The sequence below is a fragment of the Cervus canadensis genome, chromosome 14 (assembly GCF_019320065.1).
Source record: "Cervus canadensis isolate Bull #8, Minnesota chromosome 14, ASM1932006v1, whole genome shotgun sequence".
In the NCBI taxonomy this organism is placed as follows: Eukaryota; Metazoa; Chordata; class Mammalia; order Artiodactyla; family Cervidae; genus Cervus; species Cervus canadensis.
In genome coordinates this window covers 7,828,873-7,846,810 of record NC_057399.1, presented here as the reverse complement: position 1 = coordinate 7,846,810, position 17,938 = coordinate 7,828,873, and the positions used below count along the sequence as shown (strand labels likewise).

Here is a 17,938-nt window from a genome sequence, read left to right as displayed (position 1 = left end):
GGTGGGAGGTGTGTTTGGGGGAGGTGTTTATGGTGTGAGGTATGTTTGGGGGAGGTGTTTATGGTGGGAGGTATGTTTGGGGGGGTGTTTATGGTGGGAGGTATGTTTGGGGGGGTGTTTATGGTGGGAGGTATGTTTGGGGGAGGTGTTTATGGTGGGGTGTATATTTGGGGGAGGTATTTATGGTGGGAGGTATGTTTGGGGGAGGTATTTATGGTGGGATGTATATTGGGGGGGAAGACAAAAGAAGTCAAGCTGTTTTTCTTCTGTTATAAACATTATGGAGTGCGCATTGTTTTTTAAATCTCTTTGAAAATGTAGGTAATCAGTGTAACAGAAATATGTGAGGATTTTCCAACAGGCTTTCGTGTAACTATGGTCACTGCTAGGAATAGTCGATTCCCAGGCACTGTGTTTTTTAGTGCCGTCCATTGAACAGATTGCTGACACACTGTTAGTTAATTTTTGTCAAAAATATTTAGTTTCTGTTATTTTGCATGATCATGCTCGCAGCTGATTCCTCAAATATGTCTTTTACACATTCCTCTGATTATCAGAGGAAAAGATGCTCAGTTGAGAACTATACTTGTAAAAAGATAAATATATACACAGTAACTTTTGGCTTTCTCCTTATAGTAATGGAAACAAAAGTATTAGGGCCAGAAAGTTCTATTTATAACTTTGAGTATTATAACATAGAATTTTAAAAATTGGCCACCTGACAATGTTGCCTATAATGGGTAGTGAAAATTTCAATAAAGAAAATCCCTCCTGTTAAACGTGTTGAGAATTCCACTCATTGATTCTAATTGCAAAGAGATCTGATGACTACAAAAAAATAAAAGAAAACTTAGTTCAGATAAAAGATGCTCTGCTTTCCGTATTTACATTTAAGGGTTCCACCCTCATTACGGCCTCCTTGCTTTCTCCCACCCCTCTTCTGCCCACCAGACACTGCGTGGACCTCAGTGCAACACAACGGCTCCCACTTGGTCAGGGTCAAAAGCTTGAGTGGAGAAAGCCCCCATCCAGTGTTCTTCAAGTACACGGCCAGCATGGACCAGCTCCAGACCATCATTGACTATGCGGACAACTGCCAGCAGGAGCTGACTTTCCACTGCAAGAAGTCAAGGCTTTCAACTCCCCAAGGTGAGTAATCAGAGTAATTAGACATCATGAGCTATTGTCCCCACAGGTCGCAATGGCTTGCCACAGATGCATGAGAATCTGTGCCTATAGCACCCAGGTCATAATCTGAGATACTTTTTCTTGGAGCAAAGACCAAAATCTTTGCCCAAAGCCATAAATGATCTGAAGTTCCCTCCCATCCCCAGACTCAACTGGGCAACTGAGCAGTAAAAGCCTCTTAAAGAGGCCCCTGGAGGCTCCGTCCTCATCTGCCATAAAAAGCAGGGACGTCTCAATCCTTTGGTATCTTGGGAAGCATTGCTAACAAAAACATGGCTTACTTATCTGGAGGTGATTATTTGGTGAGATCCTTTTTCCTACGCTGAGTGTGATTAGTGTCTTGGCTAATTATAAAGTAGGGAAAAATGTTGGCATCACCAGTTCTTTCACACATTAAGTTCTAGCAGTTTATTTTCCGTATCTTTTCTTCTTTTGAAAAATTTTATTTTTGATTTTCTATTGTCTTCCTTTGAAATACCTCATTTTGTTGGAATGTGCAGCCTGCCTGCGTGAAGCATGCAACTACTTGGTTTTCTGGAGGCTGGCCTGCCGCTCCTCTGATCCGGCATCTGGGGATTGGAATGAGTAGAGAGTGCTAGGCAGGTCCTCACAGTTCAGGCTTATCACTCAGCAGCTATGGGACTTAGGAAATCATTTTTTCTGAGTCTTCAGGGCCAAGGCACTAATTCTGCTAGAGCCTAATTGCACCATCCTATAAATGGCATGAAGTAAATGCTGCTTATTTGCATCTCTCTGGTTTATTGAATCTATAGTTAGTGCTATAGCAGGTTTAGTGCTTACTGTTAGTTGCTAACTAGATTGCTAATTAGATCTATTGCCAAATAGATCACTGAACTAAAATTCTATGTTCCCAGAAGAATGAGAAAGCTGCCTCCAGGAGAGTATTGTTCATGGGTTCTCTAACCAGGGAAAACAGGCAAAGACAGAGTAGCCTTGAAACCAACCACTAACAAAGCCATAAAACCAAGCCACGCAGTGAACCCAGGAGCAAACTCATACACAGAAGCAGATGGTCTCGTCCAGAATCTGGACGTGACCCAGATTGCCAAAGGAGTCCCACCCGAGAGGCCAGTGTCTATTCACATGTGGTTACTCAATTGTTAGCCCTTCGATATAAATACGTAAAATAGCACCACCACCACCACCAACAGGTATTTAAATGCATATTTAATTGAGGCTAGGGGAAAAGATGGAAAGAGAAAAGACTTATAAACTTGATAAACACCTACTAAAGAAGCAAAATAAAGGACTTCATTAAATATACATGCACAAGTTATTTGCATTTCTTATATGCTGCTGCTGGAGAATTTTTAGCACAAATTTAATTTAAACAAATTCACTGCAGACCTACATATTTCCAGATGTGCTTAATTAAGGTTGAGATGAGGCAGGTAAATAGTGTAGCCTGATACACCTTAAAAGTTCGCACTAATTTGCTCGGTATTATCAATAGACACAAATGAGCAAGCAGAGCTTTGATGTTACACTTGTGTGGAAGGAGTGAAAACAACAAAGCCCGGGTCCCTCGTTGCTGCTGTTTTAGTTGCCAAGTCTTGTCTGACTCTTTGCAACCCCACAGACTGTAGCTCCCAGGCTCCGCTGTCCATGGGATTTCCCAGGCAGGAAGACTGGAGTGGGTTACCATTTCCTTCCCCAGGAGATCTTCCCAACCCAGGGGTCAAACCCGCATCTCCTGCGTTGCAAGCAGATTCTTTACACTGAACCTGGGTCCCTCATTAGATGGCTGCAATGTGAAAACAGCACAAGGGGACTGCAATGGGAAGCAAGTTGCTTAGGAATTTTATAGAACAGATTGGGGACCGTCAGTCAGAATTCAGCCTTATCTCAAGAATTTTCCACTCTCATGTTCTCAGAAGTTATCAGGAGCCCGAGTGGCGGTGGTAATCGAGAGGAGCTGTAACAAGCCTGGTTCCCAGAGCAGCGGCCCTCGTATTGGTTTTGATTTCCAAGAGGGCTGGGGAGGAGCAGCGGGCCTAGGATCTCGCTCAGATCCTAGAACATTTTTCCTTCAGCATCTTTAAGGTCTCTGTGTTACAGATAGTTTCAGGGATATGATTACAGGTGGCTAAAGAGGAAGTTGTGTGACTGTGTTGACTTTAGGAAACCATTCCATCACCGTACCGTGAATGCTTAAGGTCATTGAGGATGGTCGCAGTGGCTGCTGAGGACAGTGACCCACGGGCTAGAATAATTGAGAAAGTGGAGCTGTGAACCCTGGTCATTGATATCTTTCCTGTTCCTTTTCATTTCAGCCTCTAATACTTCTTCATGTTATTCCTAATGCTTTCCTATGCAAATTCTCTGGGTTACTCAAAGGAATTTTGAATAGAGCCACATACATTTTGTTCCTTTAAGAACCCTTAATGGTTCTCATTTTAGAGAGAAAAATGTAAACACAGTTGTGCATTTGCATATAATGATTTCTTTGCTCTTCAATCATTGAGAGAAGATGTTGAATAATTACATTTTTAAGGTGGAATTTTGAAAAATACCTATTAAATATTTATTAAATATTAAGCTGAAAAGATCTTCCACCTCCTAGAGATGTTTTCAACACATTTTAAAAAATGATGGTTGATATTGATTTCTTGGCTCACATCGCACCCACTGGGCCTGCAGCGCGTGGTAATGAGTGCAGTCTGTGTGTTTACAAGCTGGGAGGTTGTCAGCAGAAGCAAAAGTCTTATTGAATAGGGAGCCATAATGAGCAGTGGCGATTGTGAGTTAGGAAGAAGCTGCTACAGATTCTTGGTGGGGGCCTGGTGGGGACAACTTGTACAGATTTAACGTCCCTTCCGTTCCCTGCTCCCCGCCGCCCTGAATCTGTGTTTACCAGGGACCGTTTCCTCTCCACCTTGCTGTGCGCGCCACCTTCACTGAACATCCTCCTCCGCGTGCTCTGTAACCCCACACTGGGGCTTCGGCAGCGTCTGCAGCGTAAATAAGCAGTCTTGCAGAGCTGAGGCAGCCTCTGCTCCTGTCACTTACGCATTGCACTGGGGTGTGGGTTTTGCTGAAGATCCACTCTGTAGTTGTCTCGGATTTGTCCAAACCGAAGACTCACTCCAGGCATGAAGAAGGCTGACTAGTGCCATTTCTTTAGTTTCCAAACAGAGTAACCCATTTAGTATAAGTACGTATCCCTAAGAAACTTTAAAGATATGTTAGGAAGTGCCAGTGTTTTTAGCTAATACATAAAGTGAAAGAATTTTATATTTTGCATAACATGAAACATTTTAATGGCATTTTATTAATAGGATCTCAAACGGATTTTAGATTCAATGTATAAATTACTCTGGTTTCTATTTTGATGAAAAATCTTTCTTGAACATTATTTCTGCAGAAATGATGTAATTGGAGTCCTCAAGAGAAATATGTAAACATCATGCTTGAATGAGTTAGGGACAATTTGCTCATTTTCTGATAAAAGAAAAAAAAATGGTTAATGATATGACTTGACATTAAAGTATATATTTTTAAATAGTTGGGAGTCCTCCTAAAAATGATCCTATTGCAGAATTAAAATATAAAATATACTTCTAAAAGTCTCTCTATGCTTTAAATAAAGAGGAGCAAAGGAACTATTTTGGGGAGGCAGGTAGTGGGGGGCAAAGTAGGTGTCACCTTTCTCATGCTTGTCTTTCAGATGGAACCCCAGTGAGCTGGTGGGTTGGAAGAACCAATGAAACACACACTTACTGGGGAGGTTCTCAGCCTGATGCTCACAAATGTACTTGTGGATTAGAGGGCAACTGCATTGATTCTCAATATTACTGCAACTGTGATGCTGACCGGAATGAATGGTGATTTCCATATAATTTCCCTGTGCAAACTGTAATTTTTTTGTTGCTTAAACTATGTACCTTAGGCAGACATTGGAAATGACAGTACAATAAAGAGAATAAATTGAAGTATGCCCTAGCAACTTAAAAGTATAAGCTGTGATGTGTATATAGTGTCATTAATCAAAAGCCTAAAATGTTAGGTAGCTATTTTTGTTTACTGGTGAATAACTAAGCATGTCTGTTCTATTTTTCTACTAAGACAAAATAGGAATGAATGTTTCCCATTCACTAAAAGTGAAATATAAGACTTCTTAAAGTTAATTCGGTTAATAAGATGACCACCCCATGACTCACCTGGGATTATTTACTGACCTTCCTAAACTTCCAGCTGATTTCTCGAATGGCCACATAGGGGAAACCAGACAAGGCCTTGAGTCCATGAAAGAGAATACAGAGAACACAAAATTCTCCATGCAGCCGAAGGTCTCAGAAGGCTACAAACCCCAAAAAGTGAATGAGGACAGATCTTCTAGTGAGCACTCTGAGTAGAAAAAAAATTCTCCCTGAAAACGCATGTCTACAGACCTGCTCTCACACAGATTTGGTGCCCAAACTGACATGACTTGGACGGTCCTTAAGTTGGTTAACATGGCCACAGGTTGGCAGCACCAGTGGCTCGTCCTAAGGTTACGTGATATTCTCCCTGGAGACGCGCCGTCCGCTGCACACAGGTCTCACAGGATTCCCATGACAAAACGCTGCCAAACGTGGACTCACAATCCAGGGTTATACAGTGCCAGAGGACACGACCGAGAGGCAGAAGAGACCCCAAAGAGTAGAGCCAACGCCCAAACATCTCAGATCAAGGACATGCTAAAAACACAAGATAAAATAAACATGTGAGCTGCTCAAAAACCAGAACTAGAACTGAAACGTGAGAATCTTCCTGTTAACAAAGAAGACTGTGATTTGCAAAAGAACCAAATAGATGCTTAGAAATGAACGTATTGGCATATATATCAATACATATTAGAAATGAATACATTGTCATTAATAATGACAGTATTACTCAGTTTAAAACTTTTGGATCAGATATTAGTGGAAAAGGTGTGTAAATTAAACGACACACAAAATGAATGAAGAAAAACAAAATGGGACCTAGGAAAGTGGCGACATTGAAGAGTCATGTGAAGAAGATCGAACATGTGTGTGATTAAAGTTTCAGAAGAAAAGATTTGAGATATAATAACTAAAAAGAGGCAGTACTCAAACAGCTGAGAAATTTCCAGATTGAGGAAATATTAAAACACCAAGCTAAAAGTAAATAAATAAAAGTAAATCCATATCTAGACATCAATGGTGAAATCAAAGAACACTGAGAGAATGTTTAAAGGAGGAGAAAGGAAAGGAAGACTCTGAAAGGAAAGACAGCCAGAGAGCTGACCTTCCCTGACCAGCCCAGAGCCCAGCCCACAGAGGTGGAGCATGCCCCTTAGAGGGCAGAAGTGAAATGCCTGTCAAACTCCCAGTGTTTACCAAGCTGATATTTTAAGAAGTGCTATAAAATTAAGATCTAGACAAACAGCACTGGAGAAATTTACCAGCAGCAGACTCCATAAAAGGGATTTTTTTTTTTAAAAGCAAGCCATATTTTTTTAATCACAGGCCACTAAAAAGGTCTGTAGCATCTGTGAGATTTATTTAAACAGTTGCTAGGAAGAATTTGTTTTCTCAGTAAACACAGCAAACCTTAGACAAAGTTTTTTTGGTCGAGTCTTTGACAGTGTTAACATTAACACATGAGACCATTTGCTTCATTGTGATGGTCTCTAAGTTGACTGATTATACCAGCAACTCGTCAACCCATTAAGTATTGCAATGTTACCACACCTAAGCATTTTAAAACTTCATGATCCTGTTTCTGCTATTTTTTGAAATTAAGACTTAAAAAAAAAAAAAAATACCCTTATGTAACCAGGACTATTTTGGACAAAACAACCTAGTGTAGAACTCTGAACTTCTCCCCCTACAGCTTTTAAGATGAAATTACACAAAAGGGATTTTTTTTTTTTTTTTTCCACAAAAGGGATTTTTAAGAATGGTTTTCAGAATGAAAGAAAGTGATATTACAAGGAAGGTTTCAGAAGCAGGAAGAAATATTGAGGAAAAAAATTATAAACATACAGGTGGAAAGCATGTACTGATAACATATGTATGTGTGAAGTTGAAACATAAGAAAGCAGTCAGATCCTATTAACAAAGATGATTGTGGTTTACAAAGGAACTAAAAGACTGCTTAGAAATAAAAATATTGTTGAAGTTTAAACTTGTTTTGTAAATATTTATTAGAATTAAATTGCTTAAAGTGTATATATTGAAATTTATGTAACCCTTAAAGAATTATTTCAATTCAGCAGAGGGAAGAAAGAAAAAATGGGATTTTAAAAACTTAGTTAATGCAAAAGAAGATAGAACATGAGATTGAAAAAGAAGAGAAAGCAACAAGTCCGAGACAAAAATGTGTGAACAATCCTGCACAACGAAAGTGACAAAAATAACCATTTAGATCCAGATCTCATATTACATCTTGTTTGTATAAGTGGAAATATTGAAAGCAAGGAATTACCAGCTAAATATCACCAAGTCAGTAAATTTTAAAGGTTTTTTAGGTGGACTAAGATCACTCTTACTATGTAATGATACTTCTTAATTTCACCAGAGAAAATTAACAATCCTAAACATGTATGCTTCCAATAAAAATGACTAGAAATATGTATAGAAATAACTTTGACAGAACTGAAAGAAGAAATTCACAAATCAACCATGATAAGAATATCTGTTTGTAATTGGTAATCAAATGAACAAAAATTAGTAAGAACGTAGAATATTTTCAAATTAACAGCTTGATTTGTTGGGAACATAAAATTATAGAACACATAATTTTCTCAAGCACATATGGTGCATTTCTGCAAACTGATTTTCCCAATGTTCCATAAAGCAAAACTCAAAAACTTTTAGTGTAGTTGTTATCCTATGGACAGTTTCTCTGATAGCAATGCAATTAGGTTAGAAATGAATAATAGAAAGCTAAAAAAATATGTGAGTTAATTCAAAATGGCAATTGGAAAGACTGGAAACAAGGAAATAAAGATTATATTACTCATAGAAAATACGGTTGTCATCAAAGAAAACCTAGGAGAACAAACAGAAATATTATTGAAATTAATGAGAGCTTAGTAAGACTACTTACTGAATCGTAGAATAACTGAATTCTTATCAAGAATGTGTTATTATGAGAAAGTCCTATAAAAACCAGTTGCAAAAGCAACAAAATAGTAATGACTCTTGAAATAAAGGTAGCAAAAATATGCAAGACTTTGATTAAAAAAGACTTTATAAAACTTTATTATGAAAATCAAGAAGACCTAAATAAATGGAGACATCATACCACTGCCATGAATAGGAAATCTAAGCATCTCTCCTCCAAATAAATTTCTTGATTCCATTTAATTCCAAACAAATGCTAGACATTTGTTTATGATTTTTAAGTAGTGACAAAATGGTTGTAAAACTTATTTGGGGAAAGAATGGTGCATAAATAGCTAAGACGACTATGAAGATGAAAGCAAGGTGGGGAGACCAGCCCTACCAGACATGAAGAAGTCTTAGTGATCCCTCAGTAATTAACACAGCATGACTTTACCAAAGGGGTGAGCCAGTAGGACAGCAAACCCGATGAAGAGAGTGGAACTTGCCAAGTATATGATTCTGGATGATGAAAACTATGCTGTCACCAGCCCCTCTTTCTCCCCAGTGACTGTAACACTTAAAGTTGACACAGTATTTCTCCCCTGCAACTTTCCCAACAACTCAGCCTTCTTAAAGCTCTATTATGCCTCAAAAATATCTAATGACAAACAAGAAACAGTAAGAATTTCTAAAGCATTAGACTCTCTGAAAAAAATGAATTTGGAAATTTTCTTACTGAATGTTTAAAACTGTTGTGAGAAATTTTTATGCCTAGAAATGCAATCTTTACAAATTTGGGGAAAAACTGAAAAGCAAGAAAAGTGAGATGTAATCGTAAGTTAGGCAGCTCTGAGTGAGTCCGGTGACCATAGTGTTGCCGAGTGGAGCCCAGCGGGCGGCTGAGCGTGAGCATGAGCTGCTGACCACGGGTTACAATATTTTGCATAAAGCATGGGCAACTGGGAATGATCTATACTAAAAAAGAATTTTGAAGTAAGAATTGTTTAAAATTTTCTCAGATTCAGGAAGGTACTTAATGATATTATCTACCTTAATGCATACTATTTGCATATGATTTTTTTAAAGTTTGAAGTTTCTCAGTGAAGAACTAGTACACTTACATTTTCCCTCTAAGATATCTGCCAAAATAGCAGTCATAGGAATTAAAGTACTTATTTGTAATGCTTACTGATATTTAATATCAGGAATTAATTTGGTGTGCTGTTCCTGTGTTTATAACAAAATAACTTTCCATCCTGATCGCCCTGTAATTCAGTGGCACCTTCTAGCTTGTGATCCCAGCAAAGCCGGGGGTTTTGTGTTTAGGGTGAAGCCTGTGTGCTTCTGTCGGTAGCAGTCACAGGGGCTTCCCCAGATAAAACCATGGGGCTTAATTCAGTCTGATTTTTGGAAGCAATTTGATTTTTAATATTTGTTTCTCAATTTTAAGGTGTTTAGTCCCTATTTTTCAGATCTTACCACATGCACTGCCAGTCACTGTGCTCAGATTTTTAAATAAAATAAAAATCTTAATAATTAAACATTTTCCAACTTAAAAGAATATTTTGATGCCTAACAGCACTGGAATGATTAACTATTAAGTTAGGAAGATTTTTTTTTTTTTTTTTGCAGCAAAGCTGTAAGGTGATCTGCACTATTTTTGATAATTCTTCAACTTATATAAATACATATATAATTTGGAACAATTACTATATATATATATATATATATATATGAGTGACTAGTGATTTTGTAACTGTTAAAAATGAAAACTTGCTAGGTTCTACACAGAACAATAGACAAACCAGTATTTGTCCATAAATTAGGAGTACATATGTAATTGAAGTATACAATGAAAAATATGAACAGCTTACAGAAATCTTTCTACTTTGTCCAGAGAGGACGTTGGCAGTACAAACAGCTTACTAACCACGTCCTCTGGCTTTTGTTCCAGTCATTAAATTGTATTGAAACATAGATTTTAATATGTCCCTAAATAGTCACTTACATGATGAATTTTAATATGTCCCCAAATAGTCACTTACATGATGATAGTATTGTTATTTCTATTATTTATAACATCCACTAGGTTTCTGGGGGACATTGACAATGGATTTTCTGTTCACTTCCCCAACACACAGGGCGTGACTAATAGAGGATGTGTAGTGTTTGTTGAATGAATGGATGGTGAAAATCATTGGCAAAACACTTTCTCGTGCATTAGCCCATTTATTAATTTAAAGAATACATTGTATCATATCTTCATCATGGTTTTGAATCAGTATTTTGTTTTGATTTGTTTTTAAATTTAAGGTTTCAACAAATAAGGAAATGCCACATAACCACAGTAGGAATTTCTGAAACTTTTAGTAAAAACAAACAAGGTCCAAAAATTGAAAACCTATTTCTTGTTAGTCAGATGGTTTTGGTTTTTGTCTTTTGCTTTTTTTTTCTTTTTTAAATCAAGGCAGACTGCTCTTGCGTCTGTAAATTTTACATTCCAGTATGATGCACTGGCTGAATTGCAAACAGCAATAAGCTGCTTAATTGCATTGAAATGTAATTTCATGTCTGTTCCTATGACCACAATTTTGGACCTGCCTGCTTTCTTCTCTATGGCCCTGTAGATGAACAAAGGTCTCTGTCCTCAGACGACCTCATTCAGTACACTAGTATGTTTGTAAGTGTTCGGATGAGCTGTTTGATTTCCCTCCTGTTATATGCTTACAAATTTAGCTTAATACCCCTTGAACTGCAATTAAATGCTTTTTCTTTTCTGTGCACTATTAAAGTGATGTTAAGGTGGTCGTGTCTGTTTTCTAGGACCAGCAGCACAGTAGTCCTTTCCCACAAGAGGCACCTGCCGGTCACTCAGGTTGCGATGAGCGGCGGAGGGCGGCCACAGCCTGGAGCGGCTTACGCCCTGGGCCCTCTGCTCTGCTCCGGGGACAGTGAGTAGCCGCGAGAGGAGCCGCCTGACCCTCGCCGATGCACTTCCGCGTTTTATGAGAACTCTAACTGCCTGGGTTCATAGAATCACTGTCTACACTGATAATCTGTACTTCGTTAGGAACGTATTAACCTATAAAATAAGTGTATGTTGCTAATATAATTGAGGAAAAAGTACTACCTCTGGATTATGTGTTTTTTATATAGCATTTAGGGCTTCCCAGGTGGCGCTGGTGGTAAAGAACCCACCGGCCAATGCAGGAGACATAAGAGACGCGGGCTCGATCCTTGAGTTGGAAAGACCCCCTGGAAAAGGGCATGGCAATCCACTCCAGTACTCTTACCTGGAGGAGTTTAATCCCATGGGCAGAGGAGCCTGGCGGCCTACAGTCCATAGGGTCGCAAAGAGTCAGACATGATTGAGGTGACCTGGTACACAGGCACGCATATAGAATCTACATCAGACTCTGCTGAAACACTCATGGAATCATTTGAAATAGCATGTAACTTGTTCAGCAAACATCCAATATGTACCTACTAAGTGTAAGACATTTTGCTGAGGGCTGAAATGCCTGAAATTGGTGAAATAATGAGAAAATGAGAGGACAGAATCCATCAAGTGTATCTATGCATTAATGCCTTCTGGTAGTTCTTAATATTTACACTGGAAGTCTTGATGCTCTTAACTCCACTTACCCCTCCAACTGCACCTTAATTTCTTTCACATCCTTCACTGCCCCCAAATAACTGAAATAAAATGAGTTCTATTTTTAATTTCCCTGCTTCTAGTCTTTCTTGAATGTAAGACATATTCTCCTTCATTACTCCTCAGAAGCTGGGTTTTCTAGGTCACGAATGAGAACGTGATATTGCTAAGTCCAATTCTTATTCTCTGATAAATATTTGAATTGACCTGTCAGCAGCTTTGGAATTCCCCCATGACCCCCTGTTCTTTGAGTCACTCTCTTTACTTGGTAGCCAGCATACCACAAAATTCTGTTTTTTCCCTTCTTTCCCTATCCTTTTTCTCTTGCCAGTGGGATAGTGTTGGGGCTCCCCAAGGCTCTATCGTCTGCCCTTTTTCCTGTCTGTCCTCCACTGGTGATCTTTGCCCGTTATCTCGTGGCTTTAAATCCTGCACAGACAGGATTCACGCAGCAGTTATCTCAGGACGCCGGAAAGCAAGCAGTAGCGGGGAACAGAAAGCAGAATTCACCACGCCCTTTCCTCCAGCGTCTCTTAGCCATGGGATCACAAAGGGAGAGAGTTCCAGGGGAAGTCTCTGGTCCTGACTGGAGGAGGGGACAAGGAGCTCCTGTCAGTAAGCACAGGAATCTCATCCCTCTCACCCTTATCTCTGTTTTCTGAGGTTCCAGTTCCCGGGCAACCCCATGGCAACAGTGGCAGAAACTGCTCAGGAGCATGCATGAGACGGAGCTCTGACGGGACAGCCCTGACGCCCCAACAGTGGCAGACTCATGTTACATGTTTTCCTTCTCTGTTCCCCCGTCACTTGACAATGGATGTAGCTACAGGAACAGAAGTAAATAGGAAAGCACAATAAAAGCAGGCTAAATAGAGCCCTGGTTTTCTGGCTGTGAATGAAGAGAGCCCCAGGGAACTGGAAAGTATTGGAAGTGCACAGAGAGGAAAGAGTTCAAGAAAGTGATGTTTTCAGTTGTTTATGAAGTCCTGTGTTCACCTGCGAGCTTCACGTGCCTGAAACTGGTCCTAATTGTAGACCAAGAAGTTGAGAATGAGTGAAGAAGCTACCACCCAGGACTCAGACTGGCCACCGTGTGGTGCAAAGGTGATGCAGATCTGAAAAGTACTGCAAAAACTCTGAAAACTGGACTGCCATAGGGGCCACGGACCACAGAGGGAAGGCTGAAATGTGTGGGCAGATCATAACCAGGCCAACAGGACTGGAAAATAAAAATATCAACATACTCCTTGAATTTCAACAAAACTCCCAGTTTGTTAACATAGTATTGTAAATATTTAAGAAATAATCCAAAATTATTAACATACAAAGAACCAGAAAAATCAGTTTGCATAAGAAAATGTAATCAATAGACAACCAATAACACAGAGGTTAAAATTAACTGATAAAGACTTTAGAACAACTATTACACAAAATTGTAATGAATAATAAGAAATGCTTTTGAAACAAATAGAAAAAGAGAATGTTTCAACAAAGAAATAGGCTATATAAAGGAAGCTAGAAGGACACTTTAGACCTGAGAAGTATGGCAATGGACTAAAAGATGCACTGGATGGCTTAAGTAGAAGGTTTGAGATGGAACAGCCAAGGGCCTTGAAGATAGATGAATAGAGATTATCCAATCTAAGCAAGAGAAAGAAAAAAAGATTTAAAGAGATGAATAGGGTCTCAGGGGCCTGTGGGTTAATAATAAAAAATATAATATTCATGTAATTGAATTTCCAGAAGAAGAGAGGAAAAGTGTTGGTCCTGAAAAAATATTTGAAAAGATAATGGCTGAAAACTTTCCAAGTTTGATAAAGGAGAGACTGGGAAGTTGAATGAATCTGAAACAAGATAAACTCAAAGAAATTCACATCTAGACATATTGTAAGCAAACTGATGAAAACTGAAGACAATGAGAAGAATTTTTTGAAAGCAGCCAGAGAGAATAATGATTCATTGCCTATAGGAAAACACCAATTCAGATGACAGTAAGTTTCTCATCAGAAATATGGAGGCCAGAAGGAAATGGCAAGATATTTCTATTTTGAAAGTATTGTCAATGGATAATTCTGTGTTCAGCAAAAAGATCCTTTAGGAATGAAGGTAAAACTTTTAAATATCTCCGATGAAAGAAAACCAAAAGCATTCATCGCCAGAAAGCATCCTTTAAAAGAATTTCTAAAGGAAGTTATTAGACAGGAAATGGTATCGGAAGAAAATTTGGAACTTCAGGGATAAAACAATCAGCATTAGAAATGGTAAATACCAGGGTAATTTAATAGATTATTTTCATATTGAGTTATTTTAAATGTATCTGAGGACTGAAAGCACAACATTATTTCATGGGGCTTTTATTTTATGTAGATGTAATACAAGTAGCAACAACATCAGCAGGAGTAGGTGAGGATCAAATTGTTTCCAAGGTTTTTACAAATCACTTAACGTGATTAAAATATAGATTTCAAGCAGACTGAGAAAGTTAAGTATATATATTGTAATCCCTAAAAGACCAATTAAAAATCTGCTACAGACAAATACAAATAGCATACAGGAAAGTATTTAAATAATCCAGAAGAAAGCAGAAAGGGGGAAGCAGAAGAACAAAACTAGGACAAATAGGAAAAAACAATGAAATGAAGAACTGACATATCAACATTTGTATTTAATGTACGTGGTCTAAATAAACTCATAAAAGACATTGTTATGACTCAACAGTATACTGTCTTTAAGAAGTTCAATTCAAATATAATGACATAATAAAATAAAATGATGGAGAAAGATATACACAAACACTGGAGTTTCTATATTAAAATTTTTACTTGAAAGCAAAGTAAATTAATAGATATAAAAAAGAACTAGAAGACCTAAGAATCTTAAATATGTATGCAAATAACTGAGCATCAAAATACATAAAGCAAAATTTGACAGGATGGAAAGGAGAAATAGAGAAATGCATAATTATAATTAGAGTCTAGTTCTCCTATCTCATTAATATATGGAACTAATAGAGGGGAAATTAGCAAGGATATAGAAGACCTGAATGACACCAGAAACCAACTGACGTTTATAGAATACTCTACAAACAGTAAAATACACATTCTTTTCAAATGCACATGAATCTTTAACCCAGAAACAGCATATTCTGTGTCATAAAACAAACCTTAGCAAATATTAAATAATTTAAATCATACAAAATGCATTCACCGACACGATCAAATTAAATTAGAAATAAATAAGAAAGATAGAAAGAAAATATCCAAACACTTAGAAATTAAACCTCAGATCCTTAAATAATACCCAAGTCAAGGACAAGGTCTCAGTAGATCTGATAATACATTTTTGAACTGAATGAAAATTGAAATACAAAATATCAAAATTTGTAGTATTAAATTTTGTTATAGCAGTGCTCAGAGGGATGTTTGTAGCAATAAATACTTATATTATTAAATAAGTACTTATATTATTAAAAAAGATCTCAGTTCAATAATGTAAGCTTTCACCAAAAGAAACTAGAAATAGAAGAGAAAAATAAACATAAAACAAGCAGAAAGAAGGAACTAATGAAGACAAGAATAGAAATCAATTAAATTAGAAGCAGAATAAATACTGATCTATAAAAAATAAAAGTGATTCTTTTTATACTCTTTTAAAATACTGATAAAATAGTTAAGCCTCTAACAGAACTACCCCAAAAAAGATAAAAATTATCAATATGGGAACTGAGTGTTGGGATAACACTGCAGACACCCCCAACATCAAGAGCATAAAAAAGTACACTACAAACGTCTGAACAAGTATGACATCCGTCATATAAAACAGATGAAGTGGACCAGTTCCTTGAGAACCACTAACAACCAAAACTCACCCAAGATGAATGAGACCACTGGAATAGACATAATAGTGTTAAAGGAATTGAATTAGTAATTAAAACCCTTAAAAAAACCAGACCAAGCTTGATTCACTGATGAATTCTACTCGAGAAATAATACCGTATCTATAAAATCTCTTTCAGAAAATAGAAGAGGAAATTCTTTCCAACATTTAAAGCAGAATGTTGTTCTGATACTGAAACTAGACAAAGGCAGTAAAAGAATGGTAACTGTTAACAACGTTATTACTAACCCAGATGCAAAGAATATCAACAAAACTGTAACAAATAACCCAGGAGTGTATATTTTTTTAAAGGCATCACCACCATCTGCAGTTTATCCAGGATGCGAGGCTGGTTCAGTACTTGGAAGTTGATCAATGTAATCTAACATGTTAACAGTCTAAGGAAGAAAAATCATGCCAGATGCTTTTTCTGTATCAATTAATATGAACACTATAATTTAAATTGATAAAATACCAAATTAAAAATTATAATTTATATCATAATAGCATTTATAATGAAGTTCTTAGCAAACTAGGTGTAAAAGAAAATTCTTCAGCCTAATAAGACAGTATCTATGCAGAAGTATCATAATTATTGGTAAAAAACTGGATGCTTTTCCCCTCAGGATGGGAACAAGATGAGGATAGCCAATCTCACCGCTTCTATTCAACAATATTTATCATTGTCTTAGCCAGGGCAATAATGTAAGAAAGAAAATAAGTGCATAAAGACTGGAAAGCCAGAAACAAAACTCTCTTTGCACATGCACACTTGATTGATTGGTTGGTTGTTTAGTCACTAAGGTGTATCCAACTTTTCTGTGACTCCGTGAACTGAAGCCTGCCAGTTTCCTCTATCTATGGGATGTTCCAAGCAAGCATACTGGAGTGGACTGCCATTTCCTTCTCTAAGGGATCTTCCCATCTCAGTGATTGAATCTACATCTGCATTGCAGGCAGATTCTTTACCACTGAGCCACCAGGGAAGCCTGCATATACAACTGCCTACATAGAAAATCTCAAGGAATGTACTACCCAAAACAGAAACAAAAACCTTATTAGGTCTTATAAGTGAACTCAACAAGATCTCAAGATGCAATGTCAACAACAGACAAATCAGTTATATATGCTAGCGATGTAAACTAGGAATCAAATTCTCTATAAGAGAATATATTTTCAGTATCACCAAAGAACATAAAATACTCAGGTATATGTTTAACAAAAACATGTATAAAATCTGTAAACCAAATAAATGACTAAATACTGAAGAATCAAAAAATCTGAATAAAGGAAGAGATATATTGTGTTCATGGATTGGAAGACTCAACATAAGAAAGATGTCAGTTGCCCCCAAGCTGAACACACTCTTCACCAAAGAGGACATAAGGTGGCAAATAGGCACATGAGAAGACGCCCAACATCATTATCTATTAGGGAAGGGAAATTAAAACCACAGTGAAATACTACTTTACATCAATTTGAATTGCTAAGATAAAAAAATATGTATACTAACAATGTAAAATGCTGGTAAAGATATAAAACAACTATATCTGTTACACATTGATCATGGGAATTAAAAATGGTATGATCACTCCGGAAAACTGTTTGGCAGTATCTTATGAAGTTAAACATATACTTACCATATGACCCAGGAATCATGCTCCTGGGAATTTACCCTAGAGAAATGAAAACATATGCTCACACAAAAGCGTTTCACAAATGTGTGTTCTTACGGTTGTGCTCAGCTGCCCGGTCGTGTCTGTCTCTTTGCAACTCCATGGACTACATAGCCCACCACCAGGCTCCTCTGTCCATGGAACTTTCCCGCAAGAATACTGGAGTGGGCTGCCATTTCCTACTCCAGGGGATCTTCCTGACCCAGGGATCAAGCCTATGTCTCCTGCATTGGCAGGCAGATTCTTTACCACTGTGCCACGGAAATTTTTAGAGCAGTTCTATTTGTAATTGACCAAATTTGGAAACAACTTTAGTGTTCTTAAATATGGATAAATAAACTATGGCACATTCATGTGATGGAATACTACAGAGCAGTGAAAAAATAATAGATGTTGACATGCGACATCTCAGACGAACCTCAGAGGCTTTTTGTTGTTGCATTCTGCTTGACTCCATTTATATTTTA

At 37.6% G+C, this 17,938-nt stretch overlaps 1 protein-coding gene across 1 annotated transcript in view; it reads left to right on the top strand.

The window, feature by feature from the left end:
• Positions 1 to 17,938, top strand: part of LOC122453341 (contactin-associated protein-like 3) — a 198,994-nt gene that overhangs the window by 168,848 nt on the left and 12,208 nt on the right. Inside the window, exons 13-15 of the mRNA XM_043487328.1 lie at positions 952 to 1,149; positions 4,877 to 5,033; positions 11,088 to 11,215. Of these exons, the coding sequence (XP_043343263.1) occupies positions 952 to 1,149; positions 4,877 to 5,033; positions 11,088 to 11,215 (483 nt within the window). The remainder of the gene's footprint in view (positions 1 to 951; positions 1,150 to 4,876; positions 5,034 to 11,087; positions 11,216 to 17,938) is intronic.